Source organism: Pagrus pagrus (assembly GCF_965226575.1).
Source record: "Pagrus pagrus genome assembly, chromosome: 20".
In the NCBI taxonomy this organism is placed as follows: domain Eukaryota; kingdom Metazoa; phylum Chordata; class Actinopteri; order Spariformes; family Sparidae; genus Pagrus; species Pagrus pagrus.
Genome location: NC_140207.1, coordinates 22821499 through 22837632, shown reverse-complemented (window position 1 = coordinate 22837632; position 16134 = coordinate 22821499). Strand labels below are relative to the sequence as shown.

Sequence of the window (16134 nt, the reverse complement as noted above, 5' to 3'; positions counted from 1 at the left end):
TTGTGTGTGTGTGTGTGTGTGTGTGTGTGTGTGTGTGTGTGTGTGTGTGTGTGTGTGAGTGTGTGCAGTGCGTCCACGACTTTTCATAATGCACATATCAGTGTTTCCGCGTGCAGATTCAATATGTAGAATTTCTCCTAGATATTAAAACAAGGATTGAACTTGTGTTTTATATGTAAAGAATTTTGAAAGTCAGGTGAACTTTTGTACTCCAAAATACATTTCTGAAGCTTCTCAGTAAAACAGTGTTGCAGCATTCTCCTAAACAACTGAAGGGGGAAAAAAAACAAAACATATAGCGGCTCCATTCAGCTTGCCTGGAATACTCGAGACCGCTAAGTGATATGAAAAGACATCATTTACACCCTCAATGCACGGCAGAGCTGGTGCACCCACCTCAGACAGACACTTAGTGTCGCAGCTACAATGAAGATTTTAGCTTAAATAGGATGTCAATAACATTTCAATCAGGAGAGACTCGTAATTCTATGAGTGAACATGAAGATTTATTGCCATGTGTACAAAAGAGAATGAGAAAGTCTTAGACGGTTAGACTCCATTGTGATGAAGTAATATTTGGGGAGGTGATGAAGCTGTGCGTAGAATAGGAAACCCCTGATGGAGTCTAGACACTGGTGGTGGTGATGGAGGAAGAAGGATTCTGTTTTTTTTTAAACAAGTCCCCAGCTACTTCAGTTGTTTAGGAGAATGCTGCTACATTGTTTTTTCTCTGAAGCTCCAGAAATGTATGCAGACTACGAAACCTCCCCTGACTTTCCATCCACATGTGAGTAAGTAGATAGTGACCGAATTCTCATTTTTGGGAAAACTTATCCTTTAATCCCAATTCTAAAACCATATGCACTTTCGGCATATTAAGGACTGGAGCTGGATAAAAGCTTTTACCAAATACACTCAGTCTGTCCAAGCTTTCACGTCTTTCTCTCTTCCAACGCAGGTCACTGCTTCCTGTGTATGGTGGATGTGGTGCCAGTAAAGAACGAGGATGGCGTGGTGATCATGTTCATCCTCAACTTCGAGGTCATGACTGAGGAGCCATTCCCAGACCATAAAGAGGAGCTCAACCACCGCCTGCCCACCTGGCTTGTCACCGGTAGCTGCTTACAAACCCTATATCTTTGTTTGCTGTTTTCTGTTCCTTGTTACTCAGGGCAGGTTTGAGCAACTTTGGAATGACACAAGAGTTTGTCATCGTTGTTCATCCCAGTTGTCCCACAATAATTATTGAAACGTTGAAGATTTTTGAGTCAAGCATGTTTTTAATTCCTTCCATGTTTGAATAAAAAGGTCAGGTAATCATCTGTATCCAACATTAGGTTAGGGAGTTATTAACTATAGTAAGTATGGCAGTTACATATGAGGGTAGAAAACAAACGAAAAGAAGAAGAAGGAGCAGAATTAAATCGTCCTGTTCATTGACACACCATTTCTCCTTTTCAATTACTGAAGTTTAATATGTTAAGTCAGTGAGAAGTGACCACCATCACTTTGATTCAGCTGGATCATTTGTTCTTTTCATTTTGCACAAAGGCCAGGTGGTCATGATATTTGCTAAGCCATTTTATTCCCCTGAAACCTGAGGACTTGTGTTGGATCAGTTATTACAAATTGTGTTTTTGTTCATGAACATGCACTTAATGTTCCAGAGGGATAACTCTGGGGGACAGAGTCTGAAGTAGGACACTAATGATATTTGGGACCAAGTCTGTCTCTTAACCAGATTTCCCGTTTTTGACTTTGCAGCTAAAACCAAAATCTAATCAATGTTACTGTCCCAGATTCCTGGAGTAGATTGTTTTTGAAGCTGTATTTTGGAGGTCTATTAGACTCAGCATGAACCAGTTCAAATCCTTCCGTCTCCTAGCATGACCTCCACTACCTAGAATGTCCTCACAAATTCTATCTGTACTTTGTTTCAGTTTCCATTTCCTCCTTTCACAGTATCATATTTGAAATCCACCTGTCACTGTGTAGACAATGAGCCTTTCCCTTCTCCCTCTCCAGGTCGTCCACGAGGCTTCAAGCTGCGCCTGCCATTGCTGCGCTCCTTATCCAACAGTAAAGCGTCTCTGGACGACGCAGAGGCCGGTCATATCCCCACTGCTACACCCCTGCCGCTGCACCCAGACCACCATAGTCACGAGTCCCTAGGCCTGGGGGAGTTCTTACCCCTTCCCCCTTTACCGTCAGACCACCAGGAGCAAATCAGTGGAAGCAGGTAGGCCCTGTGGATCACTTTCGACAAGTGTTAGGGGACATATAGACATGGACTATCAGAAGCTGTCTTCAAAAACTATTCATGTGAAACATGTCATGTCTCACTGTTACATTATTCCTAAAGGTCCCATAATACAAAAAGTGTGATTTCCTTTGGTTTTCTTATTATAAAGCAGGTCTAGGTGCTATAGAAATACTGTGAAAGTATTAAAATGCTCAATCCACAAAGAAAAGCCCACAGTCTGCTTTAGAAACTGTACCTTCAAACGAGTTGTCAAGACTTCTGTAAGATTGAGATGTCATAACTATACAGCCACCTGCAGAGTTGATGTGGAAAGACGGTGTGGTGCCTGCCCGAGCCTGTGAGAGCTGACAAAGAGACAGGCACTAAAACTGAGCATTAAGTCAGAGGGTGGGTAGAGGTGCTGCAGCAGTGGGCAGTATGAGAAAAAAATGAAAATTAAAAAGTAGAAGCATGAACCTGAAAATAAGCAGAATATGGGACCTTTCACAGTCCTATAAAGGGTCTGTGCACAGCCATTTAAGCATGGTGCTATAGACGCAACATTATCTTTTTGTTTAGAGACTGACTTACTTAAACTTACTTAGATTTGACTCTTTGATTTGAGTTGATTTCAGATATCAAAATTTGTCTTTTTGACAAATGTTGTGCAAATGAAATCCTATGAAATGAGAATACACCATCCTTTTCCTGCTACAGTGAGGTCAAAGGTCACTTTTGGCTAAAAACAGTGGAATTTTGTTTAGTTCAATGGTTTTTGAGTTTGGGCAGACGCTTGTCATCACAATCTTTAATGTGAAATATACAGTTCAATGACAGACTCAACATTTTGTTATTACCCATTACATCCTTTTCTGTCTCCTAGGTCAGCTCTACAGAGTTGGCCAGAAGACCGCCAGGAGGACCAGCGGACCTTACTGAGCTCTGACCCTCCTGTGCCCCCTCCTCCCCCTCCCAACAGAACCCACCTGGTGGGTCCCCTCACCCAGTCGTCACCCTGCGTAGCACCTCACCACCGCCTCAGCCTCAACCCGGAGGGCTCGGGCTCCAACTGCACCCTGTCGCACGGCCGCTCGCGGGAGAGCTTCCACAGCATGCGTCGTGCCTCCTCTGTTGACGAGATCGAGGCCTTGAGGCCCGACTGGGACCGAAAGAACCGGCGAGCGAGTATCCGGCCGGGCAGCAGCAGCACTGGTGAGATGGTGGAGGAAAGACAGACAACCCATTCTATTATCCCCTTTGATTTTTACCCTACCATTTACTTTGTGTGTGTGTGTTTACAGGTGCAGTAAATAGTAAGTCCAACATATTGAACTCCACATCGGACTCAGACCTCATGCGGTACCGCACCATCTCCAAAATCCCTCAGATTACCCTCAACTTTGTGGATTTCAAACCTGACCCACTCATCGCCCTTCCCTCTGGCGAGATGGACATCATAGCTCCCTGCAAACTCATTGACCGGACCCACCACGTCACAGAGAAAGTCACTCAGGTAGGCTCATGTGTGAAGTGTGTGGCGTGCAGGGAGAGGCTGTGTTTCTTATTTGTCCGATCCAGTCTGAGCTGCTGGTACTTTTCCTATTTTTCGTCTCTTTCAGTACTGGAGATATGTGTGCTTGTGTATATACCTCCACATGGAAATAATGTCCACGTATGTGTACGCTCCGGGACAGATATGTAACTGAGTTAGCATAATTCACTCAGCTCCAGCCAGCTTCTTCCAGTTACTGTAATATGACACGTCTATCTGTTGAGAGGATGCTTGTAGCACCATCTCAAGTGAATGAGATTGATTGAGGTCTGATGAGATGATGATGGAGGGTGCTGTGGCGGCATTTCAGTGGCTGATAATTAACTCAGGGAGATACAGAGCAAGGATGTATGTTGTGAAGCAGTGCTTTCATTTCCTCTGTCTCTCCTGCGTTCTCCCTCCACAGTCAGAACTACAGTCTCCTTCTCTCACAGCAGGCTGCAAACACATCACCTCCATCACACTAATTGCTCCTTAAAAAAACTCCCACCTCTCCCTGTAGATGTTCTGTCTGAAGTTTTGTCTTGCATAGCCAACACCTTGTTACAGAAACACTTCCTGTATCTGGTTGCGTTTGGGCTCCATGAAATAGAATATACAGTAAGGCAAAATTCAAGGGAGCACTGGGTATCTTTAATTGAATAATATGATAAATGTCAACTATGATTCTATCCATTTTAAGACAAATGACTTGTGAGATGAATTGTCATGTTGAAAAATGATTTGGGTTTGGCCACCACCTGTGTTTTTTCTCTACATCTGCTTAAAAAAGCCTTTATCAAAGGAATTTAGTTGAGGAGACACAGAATAGGCAAGCATATGGGACTAAAGTCTGCTTTGACTTCACCATTTAACCAAGGAGCTTGGTCTGTTGCACAAAAAACAACCACATACAGCAAACAAGTAAATAAGGAGCCTCAGGTTGTAAGAGCTCTTTTTGTAGGTTGTTGTTGTCAGAGAAGGGCTTTATTGATGGTAATGGTCACTTACACAAGGTTGTGTGTAAGGAAAGCTTTCTTGCCTAATGGTACAGAAAGATTAATCAAGTATTGGGACTTATTTCTTTATAAGAGGAAGACGTCTTCATGAGGAGCAGGTTAATTAGGCTCCATCACAGAGTGTTACTGTTTCAGAGCGTCCTGAGAGTCTCTGAACAGTCTTTGTTAGATGAGCAGAGAAAAAAGAGCTTTTTCCAGCCTTCTGAGCAAACCAAAATGGGGCTCTTACCATCAAATATCTACCAATAGAGGTGTATGCTGCTCTTGTTCACGCTTCACTTGTACATTTTGTCTCTTTTTTGCTTTCTTGAGTTACTTACTTTGCTCTCCCTGTATGTGTTTGAAAGTGTGTGTATTCTGCAGGTGCTTCTCAGATTGATTGCCAATTTGACATGTCATCAATCAGCTTCATGTAGATGAATCAGTTCTCCTGTAGGATTCATATGACTGTGATGATCAGCAAGGGAAACATTTTGGCGAGAAATGTGCCATTAATTTAACAATTTACAGCCATCTGACAAAGGAGACGTCTCACATCACTAAAACAGTGACAGCTAGTAACGACTTGTATTAAATCACCCGGTGTTCTTTCATGCTATATTTCAAAATGAATGACGATATTCTTAGATGTCTCTTTTAAGTCAGAAAGGTTGCTGAGATTGATGAGCTTGATTTCTGAAGGGGTTCTTTCCTTTCAATTATCCTTGTTTTCTGTGCTGAATCTTTGGAAATATAGTAGAGGAGTGCAAGTTCCTCCTTTAAAGCCTTGAGCTATTCATCCTATACTTTGTAACACTAACATTAACGTGATGGTATGGATCTTTAATCTCTTGTCACATGTTCCTTATTTAAATGTAGTTTCATTGTACCTTTTTTTACATCAATATGTGCTATCAGACGGTTCGTATTTAAACTACACATTAGATGGTAGAGCCTGACCAATATATTGGTCGGCTGATATTGTCCTATCACAGATACATAACATAGACAGAGTGCAGAAATAGATGCTTAGAGTGATTTAGATTCCCAGTGAAGATAATTGTTTCCATGCACTGATGTCAATTTGGACAGAAGTTCATATTCGAATGTAACGACGTGTTCGAAATCAAAAATCACAGCCTATAAGCGCAACAGACTGTTTGTCTGTAGTAGTTTGCCTTGTGGTCCAGCAGAGGGCGCTCTAAAAAATCAGCTTGACCCTTGACCTATCAATTCAGCTAGTAATGTTATGTTGGCTGTGTCCCAATTCAGGGGCTGCATCCTTCGAAGGGTGCATTTGAATTACGAATTTGAATTTGCATTACGTCACAACGGTGTGCGAAGGCCGTCCCAATTCGAAGGCTCCTCCAAATGCACCCCACAAATGCAGCCTTCTTCTCCCTCTTTTTGGAGGACGCACCACTACTATCCTTTCCTGCCTCCCATATCCGAAGATCCTTTGCGCGCCCGAAAGAGCAGAAAGAGAGAAAGAAAATGCCGACATCAAGTGGTGTAGATCGTCACTTTTGCGGGCCTGGGAGGCAGAAATCGTGACGTAAGGGTAAGGGGCAGGAACATCTGGTGACGCAACCAGGAAATGCTCCTTCGAAGGTCTCTCCGAAGGACTCGCCTTAGAAGGGCGCAAAGGCCGCGTCCTTCGAAGGATGCAGTCCCTGAATTGGGACACAGCCGTTGTTTGCTACGAAAAAGGAGGACACTAGAGAGCAAAGTTGTCCTGAGCGGACAGTCATGACACCAAAGCACCTGAGAGGTAGTGTGTGGAAATATTTTTGGTTCTCCACCGCTGATGGAAAAGTAACTAACAAAGATAAGGCTGTGTGGCGACTTTGTACAAAGCAGCTGTCTCACTTTACAACGACAACAAATCTGCAGACTCACTTGCTAATTTGCCAACCACGTGAGGCAGCGGAGGCCCTGGCACCAGAGACGAGCGGAGCTGCCGGAGCAACGTCAAGTGTATATCGTATCATATTTTTTTCTACTCCCTAATATCAGTATTGGCATCAACCCAAAAATCCAGTATCAGTCCTGCACTAATACATAGTACGTTTGCATATCACAATATAAAAACAGGTTATTGTCTATAGTATTACGGATTATTTTGCACAAGAATCCGTCTGACTAGTTTGTCTCTTGGGACTGTCTGAGATGCTCTCAACTTAGGTTTTTTTTTATTGAAACTTTAATACGAGGCCAGTGAAATTCTTTAACCTTGTGTAATCAGCCTGGTGTTTTTGTCTCGCTCTCACATTTTGAAGCCAGTGTTGGGAGTTCAATGAACAAAGATCAGTAAAAGATCAAGCTAATCTCTGCTTGGACTGTAGTCTACATCCTGTTACTAAAGATGAATATGAATGATCTCTTTCATATTGTGTGAGTGAGACAGAGCTCGGTGTTCTCTCTGAGTCAGAACGGGAACATCGACAGAGATTAATCCAAAGATGATGATGCAACACAATATGAATTTAATGCAGTCATGCTGCACAGTATGTGAGGTACAGCTGGCAAGGTCAAAACTTAACCCTCAGTGCATGTGTGTGTATTTGCATGTATGTGCATTAGGCCATACTGCATATTGTGGTTATCTTATAGTGCAGATGGAGGAAACAGCACCAGCTGTGTCTCCAAATGCTATGGCCTGCTATTTATAGACAGTTAAGGACAGAATGGAAAAACACAAGCTGAGCTGCATTTTCACTGCTTATATCTTCCATCCATTTAACATGAACATTTTGTAACATTATATTGGGAAGTTGTCTCTGTTTCTTTTAAACTCACATCAGGGGGTAATGGGGAAAGAAGAGGAAGTGTAGAAGTCATGAACTCATAAGAACATCACAACTGCTGGGTGTTTTTTTATGTAAGCCCCATAAGACCTGCCTCCACCTGCCCTCTGACCTTCCTGTGGAGTCCAAAAGTCTGCTGGTTTTCAGTCGACTGCAGCAGCAGACTTCAGTGATCGCTGTGTTTCCAACTACAGAGAGAGGAATAATCACTTAAATCTACAACTGAGCTGTGTGATTCAACTCCAAACCTTCTTACTCTTTGATCTGTGTGCTAATACCTGAGAACAACTGCTCACTGGATATTATGTTATTGTAAGAGCTCATGCATTACCATCTCAGGCCTGAAGATGGCAGCACTACATCAGGCAGGGTGATGACAGGACTGCACCCCGTCAGAGGAGCACAGAAGAAGATGTTGAAAGGCAAACAAGGCTGAATAATTTAAGTGTTCCATAAAACAGAAGACATGCAGATTTTCTCTCTCATTTGGAATGGCTCGTGGCACTGTCCCCTTTTCCTGCTATCAGCATGTTGTTTTTTGCCTCTTGCACTCACACTGACTCATTAATGCTGACTTCAGTTGCTTTGTAAGTTTATGGCAGTATTGTAAATCCATCATCTACCCTTAAATGGTGTTGTCTATTCTTTATGTAGTTATCATTGGCACTGTCTGCTCATCAATCATGGTCATAAACAATAAAAAAACGTTTTTTTCTTGCAGTCTTGCCTCTATGTTAGCTTTTATGTAGACTTGAGGGCAGGTGACCTGTGATTGACACATGACCCAGTCTAATAAGGGAGACTGAATACATGGATGGATGGATAGAAAGGGAGGAGTGGCTGAGAGGACGCCAAGAAAGAGACTGTCTTACTCAGTATTTCGAGAGGCATGAAGGACCAAGCAGACCAGTGAACAGTGTAGAGATGAACTGGGATCATGCCTCACTGCACACATACACACTGTAGTTACACTCATAGCTTCTCTGACTATAGCCATGTCCTATAGGGGACACTTGATTAGCTACCGACTCAGATGTACACTCCACACACTCACCCATCACAGCTCTCATAGAATATTCCTGACACACACCCAGCTCCATACATGGCATTCCTATAAGCATCCACACATACACACACAGCAGGGCAAACTCACTTACAACACCCTGACGCTCTCTTGCACTCAGGCATACACACACACACACACACACTCACATGCTGCCTCTCCACTCAAGCAGCCTGTCACATCCAACTCCACAGTGGGACCCGATGGAGAACTGGGTGCGACACACCTCGCCCAGCAGCAAAGCGGTAGGAACGGTCACCTTAAAATTGAACAGACTGCAGCCCGTGTCAGGAGTTTGAGTTTCGGTGCATTTGTTATTGCTTATGGAGTTAGGAAGGCCTGGACGTTGGTAGAGTGCTGATGCTGTGGTCTCATTTACTTTGCAGTGATGGTTTTATTTTATGGCTTTACATGATTTGTGACTCAGTCTGAAAGTTATTCAGTGGCTGGAGTTTAGGCAGGTTTGGGAAGGAATAGATCATTTCTAGATGGAGTACTACAATCTGTTAACAAAGTGGTTATTGGAAGTATTGTTAAGGTGTCACATGTTTGGTGGGGGAATTTACGACTATTTTTCTAGGGGAAACCTTGATTGTTGGACTGTATGTGATCAAAATACAGCATGGCCTTTTTTTTCAAGTGAAGTAATCTCAAAATAAGGTTACAATACTAAATCTGTCTAATCCTCTGGATTAACTTGCAGATGACACATTTTCTGTGGGATTACAGATGCAGCAATGATCAAAATTTTAATACCTTTCATTTCCAGGAATCTCAAAAAATGCATTTCCCTCCTTGCAATTATTTAAATTTCGTCATGTAGTCATTATTTATTTTTCACATGGTTGTATAGCAGCTATGCACGGACTCTTTAAGTTTCCTGCCCTGTTTTCTTTAATGATGAAAGTAGAAATCAAACTGTCTGGTCCTGGTGTGGCTTTTAGGATCTCTTCTGATCCAATTTGTCTGTGTTGGTAGTGTGACGACACAGAGGTCCACTTCGCAATTAGAAACAAAACATGAGCTCTAGTGAACTTTGGGGTGTGTTGACAAGATTCAGTCCCAATTAAGCAGCATGTAAAAAGTCCCAAATTTTGGGCAGATTTCTAAAAAAAAAAGTTTTTTAAAAATAGAGGGATAAAATGAGATGAGAGTCTAATGCTGAGTACCCTGCTGGAGAAATTATGAATGGGGGTGTCACAAATTGTCTTAATTAGAATGATTTATTTGTTTAGTTTTTCTAAGCCAGCACATTCCTCTCCTCTCCCTGCTGAGCCACTGAAACTTAAACAGTTTTCCTTCAGTATATTTCATCAAGACAAACACCCACATAAACGCGGTGTGGCTGTGGCTCCAGAGGGAGCAGGCTAAACATAAATCGCTTTGTCCATTGGGTGGAACGGCGCTATTTAAGTGGTTTACCAAACATAATCAAAGAATCATTAGTTTTGGGGTAGTAGTGATTTAAAATCATACTTTTACTCTGTAAGCATGTGAGGCTGCTGCTACTTTGTGAATTCAGAGCTGTGTGTATATAGGGTATTCACCCAGGGTATTGTAATGAGCCACTTATCAAAGGACACTTACACTACAGACTTATATTACATTAAACTGAATGTAGGTTGTGTATATTTCTTTAATGAGCTGGCTTTACAGGGAATGAGAGGAACCAATCTCTGTGGAGAAGGGAGGAGGACTGTCTTTACTGTGCTGTGTTTGTGTTTATATATGCATCCTCTGCTGTGATCTGAAAGTGCATTAGGGATAAATTGAACATGACTGTATAAGAATCTTTGCGTATTTGATATGGTTGAGAAGGATATTTTTTGTTCTCATTGAACTCTAATCACCCATCGGGCTGAGAACATGCCCACAAAGACAGAGGGGAAGGAGAAGGAACAGAAGCACATCAAGGGAGCAACTAAAACCTGTGGATACCCAAACTGGACCTTTGTCAAAATGTCTAAAAGATCCAGAGCAGACAGAGAGGAGGAGACGAGAAAACGTCATTCCCTATGTCACGGGAACATCTGAGAAACTCGGGAGGATCTTCAATAAACATCATATCCCATTTCACTTCAAACTTACCAACACACTGAGGCAGAAACTTGTCCATCCTAGGGACAAAACACCCAGGCATAAACAGAGTGATGTATTTTATGCTGTTCAATGCTGCCAGGACTGCACAGATTTGTACATTGGGGAGACAAAACAACCTGGAGGGCCAACTCCTTAGGTCAAGACTCTGCTGTCCACTAACATCTGAAGGAGAAAAATCATTCCTTTGAGGACAACAATGTAAACATCTTGTCCAGAGAAGACTGACGGTTTGAAAGAGGAGTAAAATAATCCATCTATGTCAAACTGGAACGACCGTCTTTGAACAGAGGAGGTGGCCTAAGACATTACTTATCACCCACCTACAGTGCAGTACTGAGTTCTCTCCCCAGACAGCCTAACAACCATTCACACCTGGGCTCACCTGGCACTAGCAACCCACATGAAGGCCGGTTGGGTCAATGACCCACAAGTGGCCCTAACGACTCTGAAACTCAGAGCTCACACGTGTTCTTAATGACTCTGTAAGGACACTCCCACACAGAGTTTAAAAGCCTGCAACTCCCCTCCAGTTAGTTAGAACTGAAGAAGCCTCTTGGATGAGAGGTGAAACGTCTTCAAGGAACTGAAACACGTCCATTTGACTACGATACAGCACTTAGTAGCATTGACCGTCTTCCCACTTTGTTAGTTTTATATCCTCAATAGCTTTTCTCTAAATAAAGCTTAGTGTTAGTTCATGCAGGACACTGAAGTCATACACCCCAGCTGTAATCAGCTGACCACTTATTGGTTCATCGTTACAAATAAGTTACACACCAATCACAGCTATTCTTACCACAAGAATAAATGCTGCCACACACTGCTGCGGCTGACAAGCTCGCCACCACCATCCCAGCCTCCACCTTTCTAGTTCAAAATCCTGTCAGGGCTCAAGGTTAAAATTAAGAAATGTATTTGCATTTAATGTCTTGCCTAGGGCTCACTCCTGTACACCTTGGGGTCTTCTGCATTGCACTCCCTGTTTTGGCTTAGAATGCTGCTGGGTCAATTCAGGGAGCATCTAAGAACAGAGCCACCCACGCTAAGCATAACTGGATTTCCATTTGTTGCAATAAATGGTTAATATTATGATGGGGTTCTTATACTGATATATCCGTGATGTGATAATATAGGCCAACCGACATATCAGTCGGGCTTTACTATGTACAGACATATACAGTATATATAGATATTTCTAAATATATATGGGTATCTTGAGAACTGAAATTGGAAAAACAAACCAAAAACAATTATATGGTTCGTATTTACATTTACACACAGTCTCTCTGTTCCTCTTGCCCCTATGCTGTCCACTATTCATAGCTCCGAGTTTCTTTCCCATCTGTTCTCCCTCCAGTAAATTGCACACAGGTCACCACATGACTCGTCGTCACACTATACATTTTTGGAGGTGGGTACACAGTGGTTGTTTTTGTGGGGATCGACTCTGTCTGTAAAGTGATGGCCTCTCAAACTTTGTGGCAACCCACTTAGTGAGTGGAGGGCTTGCGCTCTGAAAACTACAGCGATCATACAGTAAAACCTTAATTATGCATTGGGGAAAACAGCCTCAAACTTAAAACCATGTTTTGCTAGAAGATTAAAAGTATAACAGAGACTTTGATCAGAGTTCATTTTCCCTACATGCCACTGCTTCATCCCTGGTTGTTAGCGTACAGTATAGCAGAGCTGCTCAGGCTGCAGCCCCTGTTCTTCCATTAATTGAATTCTCTACTAGTCAAAGTCTGATGACACATATTTGCATACGGTCATGAGTATGCATGAGCTCTCTAAATAGTGTATGACGTGAATGATTCAAAGCTGGTATTTTTAGCAGTGCCACATGTTTGTTTTTTTTTGCTGAGAATGCGCCACAGGGGCTGAGCTCTAATGTGACACTGTGGTTGTTTTGGTGAGAAATACACCTCTGGCAAAGTCCCACAGCAGGTCTGTGTCCGTTAAATAGGACAGAAATTAGTACAAACGAAGGATTTTATGGTCTCCAAAAAGAGAAGCAGAAGTCAGTCTATCTGGACGAAAGTACCTTATCTAGCATGTGCGTCTGTTTCAGCCTGAGGGTTATTTTAAAGATTTTAAAACCTGAAGGTTTTAATTGTTTGATTTCTTTCTCTTGTTTTTGTTACTTCTTTACAGTAGTATATGTCATTATTAAGCGATTTGATAGCGATATGTCCAGACAGCAGCTAAAAGAACAACATTTGAATTTTGCGAACATCTCTTCCAAACATGAGACCAAATTGCATCAGTAGATCTCATAGTAAAAAGAGAGCATGCTTAAATGGATGCTTTAAAGCTGTCATCTTGTTGTTGTCCACATAACACATCTTCATTCAGAAACAAATGAATATGTTGATTGTCCCCGGAAATGACATATATCACAGTGCGTCGTATGGTTGCAGTTTGGTTAGGCTTAGGCACTAAGACTACTTGATTATGTTTCGAAACACGTCATGGTTTGGGTTAAAATATTTTTTATATTTTACATATGTACCTACATTACCTAAGTAACTTATTTTACTTTATATATGTGACATAACTTTACCATGTTAAAAAGTTAAAATAACAGAACTGACTTCTGGTGTCACACTGGACACGAATAGCGTATTTCTGAATTAAAGTACATTGCTGGTTCAACCTGACCATCCATCCCCGACCTCGTCCCGCTATGGACTTTCACTCATGATAATACTTCTCCTCACTTCCTCCTTTGCAGCTGTAATAATAACTACATCCGCTAGAGGTCGCTGTCTAACAACAAATGTAGATAAGGGTTGTAATAACCTGCTGTCTTTTCCGACAAATATGGTTGTTTTTTCTGATGAGGAAGGGCTCCATATTATACACTTTATTAAGCAGCAAAGCAAAAATACTGTGTCAAGAAGACGAAGGTAACAGGACTTGTTTAGGCTATTTGCTGCCTGCAGTCATACTCCATAGTTCAAGTACAGATTTTCCTGTTTGCAACGCATATCTTAAATAGACTTCTTTTTGCATTGAAATTGTTGTATTCCCTTTAATTTAGGGTTTTCCTGTCGTTTTGGAAGCAGTTTTCAGTGTGACAATATGGTAATATTTTGGTGAGAAAAGCACATGTGTGCAGTGCGGGTGCCTGATTCTGTCAGTTAAATGGGCTGGAATAGAGTGGAGTCTGGGAGCATGTGACGCACTCAACCTGCAGGACTGTAATTTAGCTGCCTGCTCAGTGGCTCTGCCTCAATAGCTCAAATTGATTGAGTGCTTCCTCCGTGTGAGTTCAATGACCCACGAAGAAGGAAAGCTTGTCGTCAGTGTCTTGAAGCAATGTGTATCTACCAAAAGACTGTCTTCAGCCCTGTTTAGATTAAACTAGTTTTTACAAGGGTGTGTCCAGTAATTGTACAGGTCAGAGATGTACATAGTGGTGATAATCTGATCCAGATCACATGTGTTTGGTTAGACAGCCTCCATGAAAAATAAATCACTTAATGGCATCAAAAGACACATTTTGTCACCTGGGATGCTGCAAGTTCTATTTTTTCTGTGCTTGCTCCAAGAGTGTTTGCAATCTTTCACACCAAACACGCAAGTGCACATGAGGTAGAGCGTAGGATGGAGTGCATTCTATTACTCATCCCACAAAGCAGCGAGGATACAGCTGACTATCACGGAATGTAAACAAGCACAATATTAATTTTCTAACCTGGCATTTCCATATTCTCTAAGATATGTCCAGCCATGCTTGGGATGTTTAACTCAGTCCTACTAGGATAAAAGAGTAATTCTGGGAAACTTTGGGTCCTGGCATCATCCAAACACCATTGCCATGGAGGCACCGCTTATGGTATTTGACTCTGACATGTGGAGGCACGGACACAGGACGTCTTGGCGTGTCCTGTGGTGTCAGACACTAGAGTGTTGGTGGCGGATTCTTTGAGTCCTGCGGCTTGCGGGGTGGGGCTGCCCTGGATCAGACTTGTTCCTGTGTTGTTATTCCAGAGCGTGTCAAGTGGCATCCATATGAATGCCAGGTCCGAGTGTATCCCAGCAGAACATTGCATTGTAACAAAATAATAATCTTCACTTCACTTCACCTGTCAGTGGTTTGAATGTTTTGCCTGATTGAATACCACTAGACAGGTATGTTCAAGATCAATATTTGGTCAAAGTTCAGTTTGGTTCATCTTTGGCTGCTCAACCGAGAGTACAGTGAATGTGGCCATTGCTTTTACAGAAGAGCACAGCTACTGTCTACAATCAATTTAAAATAATGGCCCGACTTTTTGTCATGTTGTACCTGTACATCAGGATTAGTCTAAGATGCTTCAGTCAACTGCTGGATATTACATATTTGCAGGCGTTACCAGCCTATGTAACATGCAGTTACATCACATGCTCGCAGCCATAAGACATGAATCAATTAGTCAATTAAGACAGTTCGATCGTTCTCGCTGCTCAGATAGGCTTCTGTATTGACACTTTCAGTTAGGTGAAATGGACCCGTCCCCTGAACTGAAATGAAGTTAATGAATTCCACAACTTAATTTCATATGTCAAACTGGAACGACCGTCTTTGAACAGAGGAGGTGGCCTACGACATTACTTATCACCCACCTACAATGCAGAACTGAGTTCCCTGCTTAACAACCTTTCAGACATGAAAGCCGGTTATTATTATCGATTATTTCTGAAATATTTCAAGGAAAATCGGGATGCCAAGACTATCCAAATGGACGTCCTATGTTAGAAACAGAATATCAGATGTTTTCAAACAAATCCAGTGTGAAGGAGTAAGACTTTCATCAAGTACACGGTAAAGCCTGTTGAACATTGCCCAGTGGAAGTATTGTAATTAATCCATGAATCACTGTTTTAATGCAGGAGTGTCAGAAGTGACTTTGAAAATGTCGTCCCTGTTGAACAAATGTGCTCATTCTCAAGAAGCTAATCTATATCAGACTAATCTATTTTCCCTTCCTGCTGCTGAGAGGCACCCCGTTCAAACAACATTAGAGGCATCGATTAGGCCATTTGCAATGCTCTATATAACATTAGTTGGTTTCAAGTAAATTAAGGTGTGTCTTTGAAATAACATGTTGACACTCATGGGGACTTCAGGACAATCAGAGATGAGAAATCTTCCAGGATTTGCAACCCACATTCAATATTTGTTTAAATTTTGTGGTTTGAGTTGAACAGTTTGTTTTTCTGCAGCTTTAAAGTAAAGTTTTATGGGTTTCAGGAATAAAAGGACCTTGGTCCATGCAGTTAATACATCGTGTTTAAAAAATTGGGGCCACCCCAGTGTTAGTTTATGGCTTATTAAAGTCATACAAATACAAAGTCATACAAATTACACATTTGTTATTTAATTACAAATTAAAAATACAAACCTA

At 41.9% G+C, this 16134-nt stretch overlaps 1 protein-coding gene across 2 annotated transcripts in view; it reads left to right on the top strand.

Moving 5' to 3' along the window:
* The window catches only part of kcnh2b (potassium voltage-gated channel, subfamily H (eag-related), member 2b), a 259375-nt gene that overhangs the window by 139153 nt on the left and 104088 nt on the right, over positions 1-16134 (top strand). For both annotated transcript variants that reach the window (XM_084341313.1, XM_084341314.1), the window contains 4 exons: positions 959-1114; positions 2026-2239; positions 3126-3454; positions 3544-3755. In XM_084341313.1, the coding sequence (XP_084197439.1) occupies positions 959-1114; positions 2026-2239; positions 3126-3454; positions 3544-3755 (911 nt within the window). The remainder of the gene's footprint in view (positions 1-958; positions 1115-2025; positions 2240-3125; positions 3455-3543; positions 3756-16134) is intronic.